Source organism: Dreissena polymorpha, chromosome 15 (assembly GCF_020536995.1).
Source record: "Dreissena polymorpha isolate Duluth1 chromosome 15, UMN_Dpol_1.0, whole genome shotgun sequence".
Lineage (NCBI taxonomy): Eukaryota > Metazoa > Mollusca > Bivalvia > Myida > Dreissenidae > Dreissena > Dreissena polymorpha.
In genome coordinates this window covers 5070756-5086611 of record NC_068369.1, presented here as the reverse complement: position 1 = coordinate 5086611, position 15856 = coordinate 5070756, and the positions used below count along the sequence as shown (strand labels likewise).

The 15856-nt window shown below is 44.0% G+C and overlaps 2 protein-coding genes across 3 annotated transcripts; one reads left to right on the top strand and one right to left on the bottom strand.

Annotated features, from left to right (window-relative positions):
• Nucleotides 1-1163: 1163 nt before the first annotated feature.
• LOC127860790 (putative uncharacterized protein DDB_G0282133) lies at nucleotides 1164-4562 on the bottom strand. The gene is made up of 3 exons (XM_052399068.1): nucleotides 4225-4562; nucleotides 3025-4104; nucleotides 1164-2955 (listed from the first exon to the last, which is right to left on the bottom strand). The coding sequence occupies exons 1-3, from the start codon at nucleotides 4560-4562 to the stop codon at nucleotides 1164-1166; spliced, it is 3210 nt and encodes a 1069-aa protein (XP_052255028.1).
• A 7987-nt stretch (nucleotides 4563-12549) lies between these two features.
• LOC127861269 (uncharacterized) lies at nucleotides 12550-15565 on the top strand. 2 transcript variants are annotated; one of them, XM_052399706.1, is made up of 5 exons: nucleotides 12550-12712; nucleotides 13017-13664; nucleotides 13925-14246; nucleotides 14538-14609; nucleotides 14923-15565. In XM_052399706.1, the coding sequence occupies exons 3-5, from the start codon at nucleotides 14015-14017 to the stop codon at nucleotides 15516-15518; spliced, it is 900 nt and encodes a 299-aa protein (XP_052255666.1). In that variant the 5' UTR covers nucleotides 12550-12712; nucleotides 13017-13664; nucleotides 13925-14014; the 3' UTR covers nucleotides 15519-15565. The 2 variants fall into 2 exon arrangements, with proteins under 2 accessions (XP_052255666.1, XP_052255667.1); XM_052399707.1 differs by having other exon boundaries at nucleotides 12683-12801.
• Nucleotides 15566-15856: the final 291 nt, after the last annotated feature.

Genomic DNA, 15856 nt, shown 5'->3' with positions numbered 1-15856 from the left:
AATGAAAATGTTAACAATGAAAGAAAACCCGTTTTTAGTGTGTGTTTAAAACGGAATGTTGTTTAAAGAAATGTTATTCAATTATGTTTAAATGTGATTTTGAATCTCTATTAAGTCTGATAGCGATTATCAGAAGTACGATTACCTGACCTACTTTCGCTTTCACTTTTTACTCGTAAAAGAAGTGCTACCCACAATTTCTTTCGCGTTAGTACACAGGTCAGCATTCGGAAGGATGGTCGATAGGTCTAAGTGGCAGACTTTTTACTCCAGGGATCAGTGGTTTGAATCCTGTTAAGGGTTACCTTTTTTTCTTTTTTTACTTTTATTCTTGAGTTTTTACTGGAGCTTTTTGTTTCAAATGTTTACATTTATCAATATAAAGCATTTAATGAAAAACTTCAAAACATGCCAAAATCTGCGAAAAGGCCCCTTTAAACGAAACTTGTAAATAAATCCAAATTACTGCAGTTGTATAAACTAATGTTAGGCATTGAAATAAAATAGTTCGGAAAAAAAGAGAAAAATATCCGTTGTTTGTATTTTATACTTGAAAGTATCACTAGAATGCATTATTTTACTGCACAACAGCCCTAGCACGCAGTCTATAATAAATGTAGCTTGTCTTCACACTCGTCTAGATCAACTGCTTTTGTTGACATTACAGTTTCTCGTCTGTCAACCTACTGTAGTTTCACAAGTAAAATATTGTTATTTTTGTTATTTAGGATAATTTATGCCCAGAAATTGAAAATCCATATATATGAAACAACAGATCAACATCCATATAGATGAAACAACAGATCAACATCCATATAGATGAAACAACAGATCAACATCAACACAGCTTTAATAAATATAAAACGACGACGAAAAAGTTTATACACATAGTGATACAATTCGTCACAGATACAAAAATCGGTCCTCGGATTTGAATTCTAGCATGCGCTTATATATGGCACCATACATTTAGTGTACGTATAACACTGAATTGCATGGCCGTAAACGCAGTTCAGCCAATAAAAATTGTGTACTGTCTGGGAGTTGACGCGGTGCAGAATCCACAGTATTTTAGACAATTCAATGCCGTGGATTGCAACTTACAAATGTGCCAGAAATGGTCTAACAACACACAGTCAATTGATGGGTTATCCTGACATGCACTAGTTGTCGTTGTTGTTTGACCTGATGTTAAAGATCCGGCAGTCGTTGTACTTTGTCCCACTGTCGTCGATCCGGCAGTCGTTGTTGTTTGTCCTATTGTCGACGATCCGGCAGTCGTTGTTGTTTGACCTGATGTTGAAGATCCGGCAGTCATTGTACTTTGTCCCACTGTCGTCGATCCGGCAGTCGTTGTTGTTTGTCCTAATGTCGACGATCCGGCAGTCGTTGTTGTTTGTCCCACTGTTGTCGATCCGGCAGTCGTTGTTGTTTGTCCTATTGTCGACGATCCGGAAGTCGTTGTTGTTTGTCCTATTGTCGACGATCCGGCAGTCGTTGTTGTTTGTCCCGTTGTTGACGATCCGGCAGTCGTTGTTGTTTGTCCCATTGTTGACGATCCGGCAGTCGTTGTTGTTCGACCCCCTGTTGACGATGCGGTAGTCGTTGTTGTTTGTCCCACTGTTGGCGATGCGACAGTTGTTAGTGTTTGTCCCATTGTTGACGATGCGACAGACGTTGTAGTTTGACCCATTGTTGACGATGCGGCGGTCGTTGTTGTTTGACGCACTGTTGACGATGAGGCAGTCGTTGTTGTTTGTCCTATTATTGACGATGCGGCAGTCGCTGTTGTTTGACCTCCCGTTGACGATGCGACAGTCGTTGTTGTTTGACCCACTGTTGACGATGAGGCAGTCGTTGTTGTTTGACCTACTGTTGGCGATCCAGTAGTCGTTATTGTTTGTCCTATTGTTTGCGATGCGGCAGTCGTTGTTGTTTGTCCCAGTGTTGACGATGCGGCTGTCGTTGTTGGCTGTCTCATTGTTGACGATGCGGCAGTCGTTGCTGTTTGTCCCATTGTTGACGATGCGGCAGTCGTTGTTATTTGTCCTACTGTTGACGATGCGGCAGTCGTTGTTGTTTGTCCCATTATTGACGATGCGGCAGTCGTTGTTATTTGTCCTACTGTTGACGATGAAGCAGTCGTTGTTGTTTGACCCACTGTTGACGACGAAGCAGTCGTTGTTGTTTGACCGACTGTTGGCGATGCAGCAATCGTTGTTGTTTGTCCTATTATCGGCGATGCGGCAATCGTTGTTATTTGACCGACTGTTGACGATGCGGAAGTCGTTGTTGTTTGTCCTACTGTTGACGATGAAGCAGTCGTTGTTGTTTGACCCACTGTTGACGACGAAGCAGTCGTTGTTGTTTGACCGACTGTCGACGAACCAGCAATCGTTGATGTTTGACCTAATATTGGCGATATAGTAGCCGTTGCTGTTTGACCAACTGTTAATGCTGCGGCAGATGTTGTTGTTTGTCCTACTGTTGATGATGCGGTAGTCGTTGTTGCTTGACCCACTGTTGTCGACGAGGCAGTCATCGTTGTTTGACCGACTGTTGGCGATGCAGCAGATGTTGTTGTTTGACCTAATATTGGCGACAAGGCAGTCGTTGCTATTTGACCAACTGTTGATGCTGCGGCAGATGTTGTTGTTTGTCCCACTGTTGACTGTCCGGTAGTCGTTGTTGTTTGGCCCACTGTTGATGATCCGGCAGTTGTTGTTGTTGTTTGACCAACTGTTGACGATACGCCAGTTGTTGTTGATTGACCGCCTGTTGTTGTTCCGGCAGTCGTTGCCGTTTGACCCACTGTTGTTGAGGCGGCAGTCGTTGTTGTTTGACCAACTGTTTTTGCGGCGGGAGTTGTTGTTGTTTGACCCGCTGTTGAGGTTCCGGCAATCGTTGTTGTTTGACCCAATGTTGATGCTCCTGCAGTCGTTGTTGTTTGACCCACTGTTGTTGAGGCGGCAGTCGTTGTTGTTTGACTAACTGTTGTTAAGGCGGGAGTTGTTGTTGTTTGACCCGTTGTTGAGGTTCCGGCAATCGTTGTTGTTTGACCCAATGTTGATGCTCCTGCAGTCGTTGTTGTTTGACCCACTGTTGTTGAGGCGGCAGTCGTTGTCGTTTGACCCACTGTCGTTGAGACGGCAGTCGTTGTAGTTTGACCCAATATTGAAGCTCCTGCAGTCGTTGTTGTTTGACCAACTGTTGATGACGCGGCAGTCGTTGTTGTTTGACCCAATGTTGATGTTCCGGCAGTCGTTGTTGTTTGACCGACTGTTGACTGCCCGACAGTGGTTGTTGTTTGACCCACTGTTGATGTTCCGGATGTCGTTGTTGTTTGACCGACTGGTGACTGCCCGACAGTGGTTGTTGTTTGACCCACTGTTGATGTTCCGGCAGTCGTTGTTATTTGACCGACTGTTGACTGCCCGACAGTGGTTGTTGTTTGACCCACTGTTGATGTGCCGGCAGTCGTTGTTGTTTGACCGACTGTTGACTGCCCGACAGTGGTTGTTGTTTGACCCACTGTTGATGTACCGGCAGTCGTTGTTGTTTGACTCACTGTTGGTGCTCCGGCAGAAGTTGTTGTTTGTCCCATGGTTGATGTTCCGGCAGTGATTGTTGTTCGACCGACATTTAATGTACCAGGCGTATGTGTTGTTGATCCTACCGTTAATGCTCCGAAAGTCGTTGTTGTTTGCCCTACTGTTGATGCTCCGGCAGTCGTTGTTGTTTTGCCTGATGGTGACGATCCGGCAGTCGTTGTTGTTGGTCCTATTGTTGACGATGCGGCAGTCGTTGTCGGACCCAATGTTGACGATGCGACAGTCGTTGTTGTTGGTCCAATTGTTGACTGCCCGGCAATCGTTGTTGCTTGTCCTACTGATGATGGTCCGGAAGTCGTGGTAGTTAGTCCCACTGTTGATGTACCGGCAGTTGTTGTAGTTTGCCCCACTGTTGATGTTCCGACAGTCGTTATTGTTTGCACAGCTGTAGACTGCCCGGAAGCCGCTGTTGTTTGTCCCAATGATGATTGTCCGGAAGTCGTTGTTGTTTGACCCACTGTTGAGGTACCGACTGTTTGTGCTGTTTGACCAACTGTTGATATTCCGGCATTAGTTGTTGTTTGACCCACTGTTTGTGTTCCGGCAGTCGTTGTTGTTTGTCCCACTGTTAATGTTGCGGAAGTCGTTGTTGTTTGTCCCACTGTTGATGTACCGGCAGTTGTTGTTGTTTGTCCCACTGTTGATGCTGCGGCAGTCATACTTGTTTGTCCCACTGTTGATGTGCCGACAGTCGTTGTTGTTTGTCCCACGGTTGATGCTACGACATTCGTCGCAGATGTTGACGGCGCTGATGACTGGCCGGATGTTAATATACTCGACATTGTTGACTGACCTAGTCCCGTCGTTTGTGATGTCAAAGGTAAAGTTGTCAAACTCGATCCCGACGACGTTGGTCCTGCTTGCGAGGTACTTGCTCCTGACGTAGAAGACATGCTGCACATGCTGCAATACTTCTGGCAGTACTGCACCGCCATTACCACATCTGAACATATTTTGAGGTGCAAGTCTAACTGGTGACAGTCAACGGCGGGCTTGTCTGTGCACACTTGAGTCGTACCAACAGGTGACGCTGCAAATAGAATGAAAATGTCGTAATCATTTGTGCATTTGACACTTTCTCAAATAAAAGATACAATACATTAATTCCACTTAAAACTATTTCGTTTACATGATATACTATAATAATTTTATGGTTCGAAAACGTTTTGTTCGAACGAAATATACACTTGAGTGGGAATTGGCTTTTCTCCTCCTAACTCTAATATAAGAATGACAGGTGTAAGGTACTTGTATAAGCATGTGCACTTAAAACTGGTAAACAAGACAACCCACGACATTGTGATAGAGTAAATGGACCACAAAGATATGACAAATCTACTGTTGAAAACGGTGAAAATCTACATAATGCAAAAAAACAACAACAGCACAACATGTTTCAAAGCGTTTTCTTTTATTTGTGTGTGGAATTATTTTTAGGAACGTTTTTCTTCAGCTTTAGTTTTGAAAATAAGTTTGGTCTTATCCACGTTTAAATCACATGTGCACTTACACTGTGTGGATGTTGTAGACTGCGTTGCAGCTGATAACGAAGTTGAAGGCGATGACGTGAGTGCACTAGACGAAATCGGCAAAGAAGACAAGAGTGTCAAGAGCGAGGAAGGCACTGATGAATATGATGCTCCTAACGACGTCAATGGTGATGCAGTGGCTGTAGTTGATACGGTGATTGTTGTTGGAGCGGGCGTCGTCTGCGTAGATGCTGCATATGTTAAGCTTGTTGTGGAAGATAAAATGGGTGGTAAGGAAGAGGAACTTGGTCCCCCAGACATTACCGATGTCCCACAAAGTCCACAAAAAACTGGGCAGTATTGCTGGGCTGTGGAGACCACTGTGCATATTTTTAAAGATGAATCGAGAAGTTGACAGTCCACACCCGGTTTGTCAATGCAATGTGCAACAGATGTAGAGGTTGTAGCTGTGGCGGTTGGAGACGTTAAAGTTGACGAAGAAGATGATGAGGTTGATGATGAGGTTGGCGCGGTTGTTGTACTTACTGGAGATGTGTTCGTTAAAGTTGAGGGTTTTGTCGTAGACGGCGCTGTGGCAGATGTTGATGTTGTGGTTTGTATTGTAGAAGAAATCGAAGGCGTGCTCTGTGTTGTTGTTCCGGATACAATCGACGAACTACCGCACAATCCACAGTACTTCTCGCAATACTGCAAGGCCGTATTCTGATTACTACACAACTGAAGCGTCGAGTCAAGTAGGTGACAATCAACGCCCACATTGTCAGAGCAAAGTGGGGTTGTCGAAACTATTGGTGTTGTCGATGAAGGCGATGCCTGTGTTGTAGTTGATGGTGGAGGAAATGTTGTGGATGTGGTAGAAGAAGGGCTCGTTGGTACTGTTGGGCTCGACTGTGAAGCTGTTTGTGTAGAAGATATTGCAAAACACACGCCGCAGTATTTTGGGCAATAACTCTGAGCCATGGGTGGAGCCTTGCATAGACCCAGCGATGCATCAAGAAGATGACAGTCGATGCCTGGTTTATCGATACAAAGAGGACCTGACGTGGTTGGATTTAATACCAAAGTTGATTGTGGTTGCGTTGTTGTAGTTGAAGATTGAGAAATACTTGATGGAACAGTGGAAGTCGTAGACAAAGAGGACGTTGTCGACATACCAGATGTACCGGTAGATGAAGAACTGTGATTTGTAGAAACTGCTGTCACGTGCGGAGACGTTGATGAACATAAGCCACAGTAATTTGGACAGTAAAGTTGCGCCGTGCCACGATTTGAGCATATAGAGAGGGAAGTATCCATCAGATGACAGTCAACACCTGGTTTGTCCACACACATGTGCTGGGTAGTCGAGCTGGTAGAAGTTGATGATGGAGTGGACGTTTGGGTCGATGCTGTAGGCGGATATGTTTGCGTGGTGGTAGAAGTTGTTGATGGAGTAGAAGTTTGAGTCGATGTTGTAGACGGAGCAGTTTGCGTTGTGGTAGAAGTTGTGGATGTTGCGCACATGCCGCAGTATTTCTGACAGTACGTACTAGCAGGTACCGTGTTCGAGCAGATTCGGAGGTACGCGTCCATCAGGTGGCAGTCCACACCCCCGTGGTCCGTGCAACCTGCTAGTGTTGTGCTGGGCGCTCCTGTATATACAAGAGAAAAACATGTTAGCGGTTATATTGTGCTTGTTAAATAACATGAAATATTTCTTCAGTATCGATATTTCAAAACGTTGTATTCTGATAGACGCTTCTTTTTAGAGCTGGTATTGAACTTGTGTGTAATACATAAAATAATAATTCATTAATGTATGACACGTGACGCGGGGCCATCGGGACTATATGAGCCATCAGCGTATGTTGTATAGTTTGCAGGAAATTATTTTTATATACATTCAAACCTTCTGTTCGAAAAGAAATTATCGAAATAAAAACAATATACAAAATAAAAATTTTAACACGGCTTTTCAACTATTCGAATAGTGTTGCCATAATTAATAATAATTAGTATTATTGTATGTTATTAGTATTTGAATAACAGCAATTGAGCAATTGTACAATGTATGCATATTTAATGTGTATATGTATAGACGCATGCAAACAAAATATGTGTATTATTTTCAGTGCCTGTACATGAAGATGTTAACAAGACCTGGCGTTGTCGTTGTGCTAGAAGCAATAGCCGGCGAAACAGTTGTCGTCACAGGAGAGGGGCTCTGTGTTGTAGAAGACGACGGCGTCATGCTCGAACTCGACGTTGCTGTCGTCGTTGTCGTCGCCGGTGTTGTTGTCGTGGCTGCTGTTGGCATTGTTCTTGTAGTGGCTGGCGCTGTTGTTGTAGCGGCTAATGTTGTTGTTGTTGCGGTTGGCGTTGTTGTTATAGCGACTGGCGTTGTTGTTGTAACTGCAGACGTAGAAGACGGAGCGTTAACAATGGTGGTCGTTGCTAAAGTGGTGGTAGCAGAAGCTGGGGCTGATTGTGGACTGGTAACCAGAGGAGTTGGTTGGGTGGTCGGAGACGCCGGCGTTGTTGTCGGCGTTGGACTGACGCCGGGTGTGCTGGGCGTGGTTGACGGCTTAATTGGGCATCCGATCACGTCTACTCGCATGGCAATCTTGGTGTTCCATTTGGTGGGGTTCACACGGATACATTTTGCGGTGATTGGACATTTGAGTTTGTTAATAACAGCCGTGTCCTGGTCATTGTTCCCTTTAAACGTCTGCAAAACATGTATAAGATTTATCAACAGTCAGATCTTTGAAACATCATGTTCCCATTATTAGCATTTAGCGTGAAATTTCTTATCACAGCCAACACTATTAATTTGGTTTTGCCTTTCAGACACATAACAACCTTTGCGCGTGTTAAAACGTAACAAATGTGATCTCAATATTCACATGCCTGGTGTAAAAAAGACAGGTAGCAGTGTCGTAGTGGATATGGTGTCCTGCATGCGACCGATCAATCACGGGTAAAGCAATCCCCACTGTCGGGGCGTTCTTTAGATCTCACCCAAAAACACCAAGAAATGGTTCTACGCAGGAAACGGACTCCAGAGCGTTTTAATCCGCCGTAGGCTTTGAATGACATCGAGCTAAAAAGTAGGTTTAAACTAAACCTAAACTAGAGCTTTGTCACAGACGTGACGAATACCCCCACATGCCGCATTGACACAGAATATATTGCATGTTGTCTTCACAAAAAACAGCGGACATCATGCTCAGTGTTTAAAACACACTAAGTGACCCCGTGACTTAGTTTTTTACCCGGCATGGCCCATGTTCGAACTTGACCTACACATAATCTAGATACAACTTCTGACCAAGTGTGGTGAAGATCGGATGAAAACTACTTGAATTAGAGAGCGGACACCATGCTGAATGTGTAAAACGTACTAAGTGACCCCGTGACCTAGTTTTTGATCTGGCATGGCCCATGTTCGAACTTGGCGTTGGGTGAAGATCGGATGAAAACTACTTGAATTAAAGAGCGGACACCATGCTGAATGTTATAAAACGCACTAAGTGAACCCGTGACCTAGTTTTTAACCCGGCATGGCACATCTTCAAACTTGGCATAGAGATCATCTAGATAAAACTTCTGACCAAGTTTGGTGAAGATATTGGATGAAAACTACTTGAATTAGAGAGCGGGAAACATGCTGAATGTTAAAAACGCACTAAGTGACCCCATTACCTAGTTTTTAACCCGACATGACCCATATTCAAACTTGACCTAGACATCATCTAGATACAACTTCTGACCAAGTTTGGTGAAGATCGGATGAAAACTACTTGAATTAGATTGCGGACACCATGCTCAATATTTAAAACGCACTAAGTGACCCCGTGACCTAGGTTTTGACTCGACATGACCCATATTCGAACTTGATCTATACATCATCTAGATACAACATATGACCAGGTTTGGTGAAGATCGGATGAAAACAAATTGAATTAGAGAGCGGACACTTAATACGGATCGACCGACAGACAGACAAGTTCACTTCTATGTACCCCCCTAAACTTCGTTTGTGGGGGTATAATAACGTCCGTGAACAACACCTATACAGCTGTACGTTTCTAAACCTATACAGCTGTACGCTACTACACGTACATACAAATGTACGCTACTACACCAACATACAGCTGTACGCTACTACACCTATACAGCTGTACTTTACTACAACTATACAGATGTACGTTACAACACCAATAGAGCTGTACGTTACTACACCTATACAGCTGTACGTTTCTACACCTATACAGCTGTACTTTACTACACCTATACAGATGTACGTTGCTACACCTATACAGCTGAATGTTACGAAAGTACCTGTCCCCCGTCCACCGGTAACCATGGCGACCTGCAGTCCTTGCTGTAGGTCATCGTGTAGTCGGATACCCACTGGGCGCAGCAGCCGTTCCGTCCCTGTGTCACCAGGCTGCGTAGCACGCTCGGAGACTCCAACTCAATCTACGAAAACATAAGAGCCTCGTTCTGGGACAACTAGGCTTAATGCATGTGTGTAAAGTCCGCACATGCTAATCTGGGATTGCACTTAACGCACATGCACAAGAACCGTTTAAAATAAAAATAAAAAGCAATAAAAACACCGGCGCTTTTCGGAAGGTATTTAACTATACGAAATAATGCAAGTAGTCACTCGATCGGCACATCTAATAAATCAAGCAAGGTTCGATGTCCATTAGTTATATACGAATATTCATGAAGGACATTTTTCAAGTGTGGAATTTATTATATAAGCGTTCACTAGTATCAGTTTAATGTCGACAGTCTTCAAGCTTTCCATCAAGCGCACCTGCAGATACTGTAACGTGTCGTTTATCCCGGCAACCCAAGAACCCGCCAGCAGGTGCCCCTGTTGGTCCGTGCTTTCCTGTGTGTTGAGGGGCGCTCTCTCGGGGCCGTGCACGTATGACGGCGACTGGGAGCTCGAGGCGCTCATCAGCACGTTCCGGCCCGCCGTCAGGCTGCTCATGCACACACCTGATGCAACGAAGGGGGATAAATATATTAGCCTCGTCTTGGGAAAACTTGGTTAAATGCATGTGCGTAAAGTGTCGTTTCTGGTCAGCATATGAAGTCTGCACATGCTATTCTGGAACGACAGTTTCAGCCTAAACAGATTTTTCGCTAATATGAGAATTCCTTTACAACAAATAAAATCGTTAAGTGTCTTCCCTGATTAACATGTGCGGACTACACAGGATAATCTTAGACGGCACTTAACGAACATGCATTAAGCTCAGTTCACACAACGAGGTTCATAAACCATACTATGATATAAAACACTACTCCAAAGTAAAAACCGACATTTTAATAATGAGTAAGACTGTTAATTGTATTAAATTATACGTAAGTGTCAAGTGTGAACTATGAAGACAATAAACATATTTTCGTGGTTTTCATTCCAAAGTTTTAAAGGTTTTATTTGTTCATTGCATTATTCACTAATTTAGACCAGTCACTGTTTATTTTGGGTACTACCTAATCAAGTGCCCCAGAGCTTACTCAAGGATATATCCACTGCAACTTTCTCCGAGGTATCAGTGAGCGGATATGTGGTATGGTAACACACTGGGATCAAACATCAGGGATCGAATCTTTTATCCCCGCTAAACTTTAAGCTAGTGTAATTCGTTTTTCGCGTGAGACGTTGAAATGTGGTTCAGTGCTTCAAACGCACTCTAGATCAGCCGACGATTGTTTTTACTTAAATCTGTAAATCCGGAGGAGTCCGGAGATAGCCGATGTATCACGATTGCTTTAAACGGGACCTAAAATACCCAGGGTCATTTCTGGAACACGTGCATCTCCAGTATCGCGCTCTATAACCCGTTACCTAACTAACAATTAAAGTAGTCTTGGGACAGTGGCCATATGAGAGATCACAGGTGCGCTCATAAATAAATCGGGTGGATATGTGGCCTTCGATCTCCCCCGCTTATCACTAACTTCACCATGATACGTTGCATCGCTCTTACAGACACAGGGCCGTCTCATGGAAGGGACGTCTCCTTGACTTTGCACTAATATGTTTTATGTGGGTCGATGGTCATACGAGAGATCCCATATGCACTCGTTAAACTAAAGCAACGTTACTAGTTACCCGTTTAGAGCACTTGCGAGTGTGCTTTGTGCGATGGTTACCATACCGAACATGTGGGGGTGGGTTTTCCGGTATTCTCCACAGAACAATACCATACCAATATTGATAAAACATGTAATCTATGTTTCCCAAAAACAAACAAGAAGTAGTTGGAAATTGCAGCTTTGATTCAAAACTGGTTCTGACTTTTGAAGTGTCTCTATAGATGCAATTTGCTGGTAAAATAGAGTTGTGTATCTGTACTAAGACACACTCCGGGTCCTCGCATCATCTTACCTCGCTGTAGAAGGACTTCATATATACAGTTTTCAAATACACACACGCTACAAGGCAATATTTTCTACGAAAACAGGCTCATAATTGTCATGCAAATTCCTCAATCTCACGTACGTCATCTGATGCACAGGCTTTCTAAATGACTTCGGGGCTGGACAGATTAGCAGTCGGAACAAAGTGTTAAGCCCATTGTTTGCGCTAGGCTTCCCTTGTCAGTGGTAACAAATGTATGCATTCTCATTTTTCTGGTGCAAACATTTGCGATACAGGAATGCTGATGAGTTATCACTTGGTTCCACATATCTTTGTAATGACAAGACAGACCATTTGAGTCCCGTTCTTAGAAAACTGGGCTTAGTGTTTGTGCGTAAAGTGTCGTCCCAGATTAGCCTGTGCAGTCCGCACAGGCTAATCAGGGACGACACTTTCCGATTTTATGGTATTTTTCGTTAAAAAGTAAGTCCCTCCTTACCGAAAATCTTGTTTAGGCGGAAAGTGTCGTCCCTGATTAGCCTGTGCGGACTGCACAGGCTAATCTGGGACGACACTTTACGCACATGCATTAAGCCCAGTTTTCTCAGAACGCGGCTCATTTCTCTATAGTGAAATCTATTAAACTTGAACTCTAACACCGCTCTAGTTGCAGGGGATATGCATGTAATTAAGAACGTTACGACGCCGTTTATGAACCAGAACGAGTCTTGATTGAGGACTTAATCGAGGACACTGTTTGCTGCATTTCCCAAGAGTGAAGTTGCAAAGCCGAATAATAGCATTTTGTATGGCAAATATGGTTGTTATTCCTCAATGTCGCAAAACGCAACAGCTGCACAACATTATGCACACTTGCGAGTCCCCGGACGAATACCCTCATGTACGTTTGCAGACCACCAAACGCAGTACCGCTTTGCTCAGTCTTTACGGCGATTTCACAGGCACTGTGCGGGCACGTGTTATTTAAAGTACATGTAGCAGTTATCTGCAAACCATGACATCATCCACGATTTTGAGCACTTTGTCTGAACATGATTATTCGCCAATGACCCAAAGCTCCACTTTATATTGAAGACATTGACACGCTTAGCACTGGGGTTGGTCCGGCTAAGATCTGTGACAACTAGTGGCATCGCAATCAGAGGCATTATCAGTGCTATAAAGAGTATCATCGTCTATCATACAGGTTGTAGAATAGTACAGTTCCATCGATTGCGTTGGTAAGATCGTTGACTGGGATTCAACTCTAGATTTTATTTTACATACGTATTTGCTTTGTGGAAATGCTATTTACCATTCGCTTGTAAAGGTATGATCGCATATTAGGCAAGATGTCAACCTTGGGTGATGTATATTATTGCATGATCTAAGCATCATACTGAAAAATAAGTTGCTATTTCAGTTCCGCAAAAATGCCCATAATTATTATCTGTCTTGTGTATTGTTACTAGTAACGTATCGCGATTTATGGCAATTTATATTACGCACAACCATTTTATTAAATTGAACTACGCTCTCTCACAGAAAAAAATGAAGTTCAGTGGAAATTCGGCTCCGATTCTCGTGGCGTGTTGGTTACACTTCGTCACCTGCTTTGTTTTGGACGGTCAGGGCCATGCCCCATTAGTGAATACCACATGCGGACCAATGGAGGGTATTTCGCAGCACGGGGCGTATAGTTTCCGGGGGATTCCCTATGCATTGCCCCCGGTTGGTAAACTGCGTTGGCAGCCTCCACAGAAATTATCGCACGCACGGGGCACGTGCTGGAACGGAACGTTGTCTGCAAAGAAGATCGGCGACTTTTGCTTTCAGTACGAGTCGGATACCACATTCTACGGTAGCGAAGACTGTCTGTATATGAATATATTCACTCCGTCATTGAACCCCACTTCTCGACTACCGGTTATGGTCTGGGTTCACGGCGGTTCATATTCCTCGGGATCCGGAAATGACGATAACTATTACGCCGACGAAACCATGGCTGCTACAACAAACGTTGTTTATGTAAATCATAACTATAGGCTGCACACGTTTGGCTTCATGGCCCTGCAAATGCTCGCCGACGTCTCACCGACTAACACTTCCGGCAACTACGCGTTCATGGACACTCTTTTGGTCCTTGAATGGGTCAGAGACAACATCCGGAACTTTGGCGGAGATCCGTCAAAGGTTGGTCCGTGTAGTACTTTTCCAATAAAATGGGTAGTACTGTGTATTAAACTGTATATGTTTACGTATACAAAATTGTTTAAGGTCGATTTATAGTCTGATATTGATAGAAAATGACATCTTCAGACGACTTTAACATAAACCCCCTGATCACTGAGATATAAGTCGCCCGTTTACTCGGCGAAGTATGCAGTCACGGCTTATTGGCTTATTTCCATCACATGGATTACTTTACTACACATGTCTTTAATATTCCATAGGTGACTCTGTACGGCCAGAGTGCCGGCGCAACGCACGTGCTAGGGCTGATGGCGTCGCCTCTTTCCAAGGGCCTGTTCCATCGGGCATGAATGGTAAGCGGCTCCCCGCGCTACGACAAGCTCGCCAAGGACGCCTACAACGACAACCTGGTGTATCTTAACAAAACCGGATGTAGTAACGTGGACTGTCTTCTGGCACTGACTGCACAGCAAGCGACGGAGGCAGTCCCCTGGGATGAATTCCCTAACTGGAACATGTACGACCAGTACGACATCCCGACCAACCTGGACCGCTTCGACGGCAGTATGGCGATTGTGGATGGTATTCATATCGTTTCTATCATCCGTGCTGACCGGCTAATCATAATCAGATTACTAATGTTTTTCATTGAGAATTTTCGAATAAAACGAAATTGATTATAATAACATTCATCAGTATTTTTTGTGAACAGATGCAAAACCTTCTTTGTGGGTTTCCAATATCATTGTATTACATCAATGAATGAATAGTATTAGTAGTAAGACATATGTTCTTGTTATGATTGGGGGAGGTGCTATAAATGTATACTTTATGGATAATAAATTAATAAAGAACATCGTCTTTTCTTCTCAGGTTACGTTGTTCCTGAGCCGCCATTTGAGGCTTTTGCAAGCGGATTCAAAATGGACGTGCCGTTTCTAGTCGGTAAGTGTTGAGGATTGATGGGCTGCGCAGCATTTAAATTCACCGTCTTTCAATGGTCTCTTCAGGGTGTTTACGTGTGGTCGTAATGTTTATTATTTGTTAATTTGAATCGCCTTAAATGTATCTTAAACTGCGGCATCATCTTACCATGCAAGCATGACTACCTAAATATTTTGGGCATTACGTCGTTGCTTAAGCATTTATCATCTACCATCTATGACAAATTACTGGTGAATATTTGGTAAAACCTAGCATAAAATTCGCATTAACATTGAATTAGTGTTAGCTTTTACGGTAGCAATATTTCTTACAGGCAGTGCGGGACAGGAAATGGACGGTTCCAAACCACCAGACGATATGGGCACGTGGAACAAGCCCGATTACGAGCGCTTCGTACACCAGCGTCTGCTAACATTCAGCCCCCACGTTGCGGACATGGCCCTGAAATTGTACCCCGTCACCGCCAACACCTCCGCGCGCTACCAGTGGGCCAGCATGGTGAGCGACATCCGGGTTAACTGCGGCAACAATTACTTGGCATTGGTTGCAGCACGTACGCTCTCGTCGCCCGTTTACCGATACGTCAACACAAACCGGCCGTCAAAACCGTTCGGGGACGGTGGCGGCTCCATCTATCCGTTTCACACGCACGACGTCTACGCATTTTTCGGTTCTCTTAACCAGTACCTGTCCCCACTAAGCGCATCAGATACGGCCTTCGAGCAGAACATGAGGAACGAGGTGCTGTCTTTTGTACGGACAGGGCACCCCAAAACAGCGGCCTGGTCGTCGTTTCCGGGCTCCACGGGTCTCATATCAGAAGTTGTGAGGACCGTCCCTGAATACCACCAACCAGAATGCGAATTTTTCTTCGCTAACGGTTTGTGGCCCTACTCTTGGCGACAATGAATTATGCGATTGATTCTGTACAATATACAGTTTAAATAACTAAATTAGTCAGTGTTTGTGTTTGGCCATAGCCCCTCCGCCAAGACCCTGCCCCCACACACTCCCCACCTAATTCTATTCACAATTTGCATGTCAAAAATGTAGCAGATATTTGAATTGTATTCCAACCTTTCGATACTGTACACTTCAAGCTGATAAATCAATACAATTTTTTTTCAAACGATATAGCTTGCTATAGGTATAGTGGTTTGTTAACAGATAACATTATATTTAAAAAATAACACACACACAATAATTAAGGAAACTTACCAGCACTTTGAACAGAAGGGGCTTTCACT

Excerpts from the sequence above, each read along its gene's own strand:
- LOC127860790 (XM_052399068.1), bottom strand. The coding sequence starts at position 4,562 with ATGTTCAGATGTGGTAATGGCGGTGCAGTACTGCCAGAAGTATTGCAG. Across the intron at positions 4,105-4,224 it reads ACAAACAACAACAACTGCCG|TTGGTCAAACAGCACAAACA; the intron begins GTACATCAACAG and ends GAATATCAACAG. Across the intron at positions 2,956-3,024 it reads TGCCGGAACCTCAACAACGG|TGGGTCAAACAACAACGACT; the intron begins GTCAAACAACAA and ends CCTCAACAACAG.
- LOC127861269 (XM_052399706.1), top strand. The coding sequence starts at position 14,015 with ATGGTAAGCGGCTCCCCGCGCTACGACAAGCTCGCCAAGGACGCCTAC. Across the intron at positions 14,247-14,537 it reads CAGTATGGCGATTGTGGATG|GTTACGTTGTTCCTGAGCCG; the intron begins GTATTCATATCG and ends TTTTCTTCTCAG. Across the intron at positions 14,610-14,922 it reads GGACGTGCCGTTTCTAGTCG|GCAGTGCGGGACAGGAAATG; the intron begins GTAAGTGTTGAG and ends TATTTCTTACAG.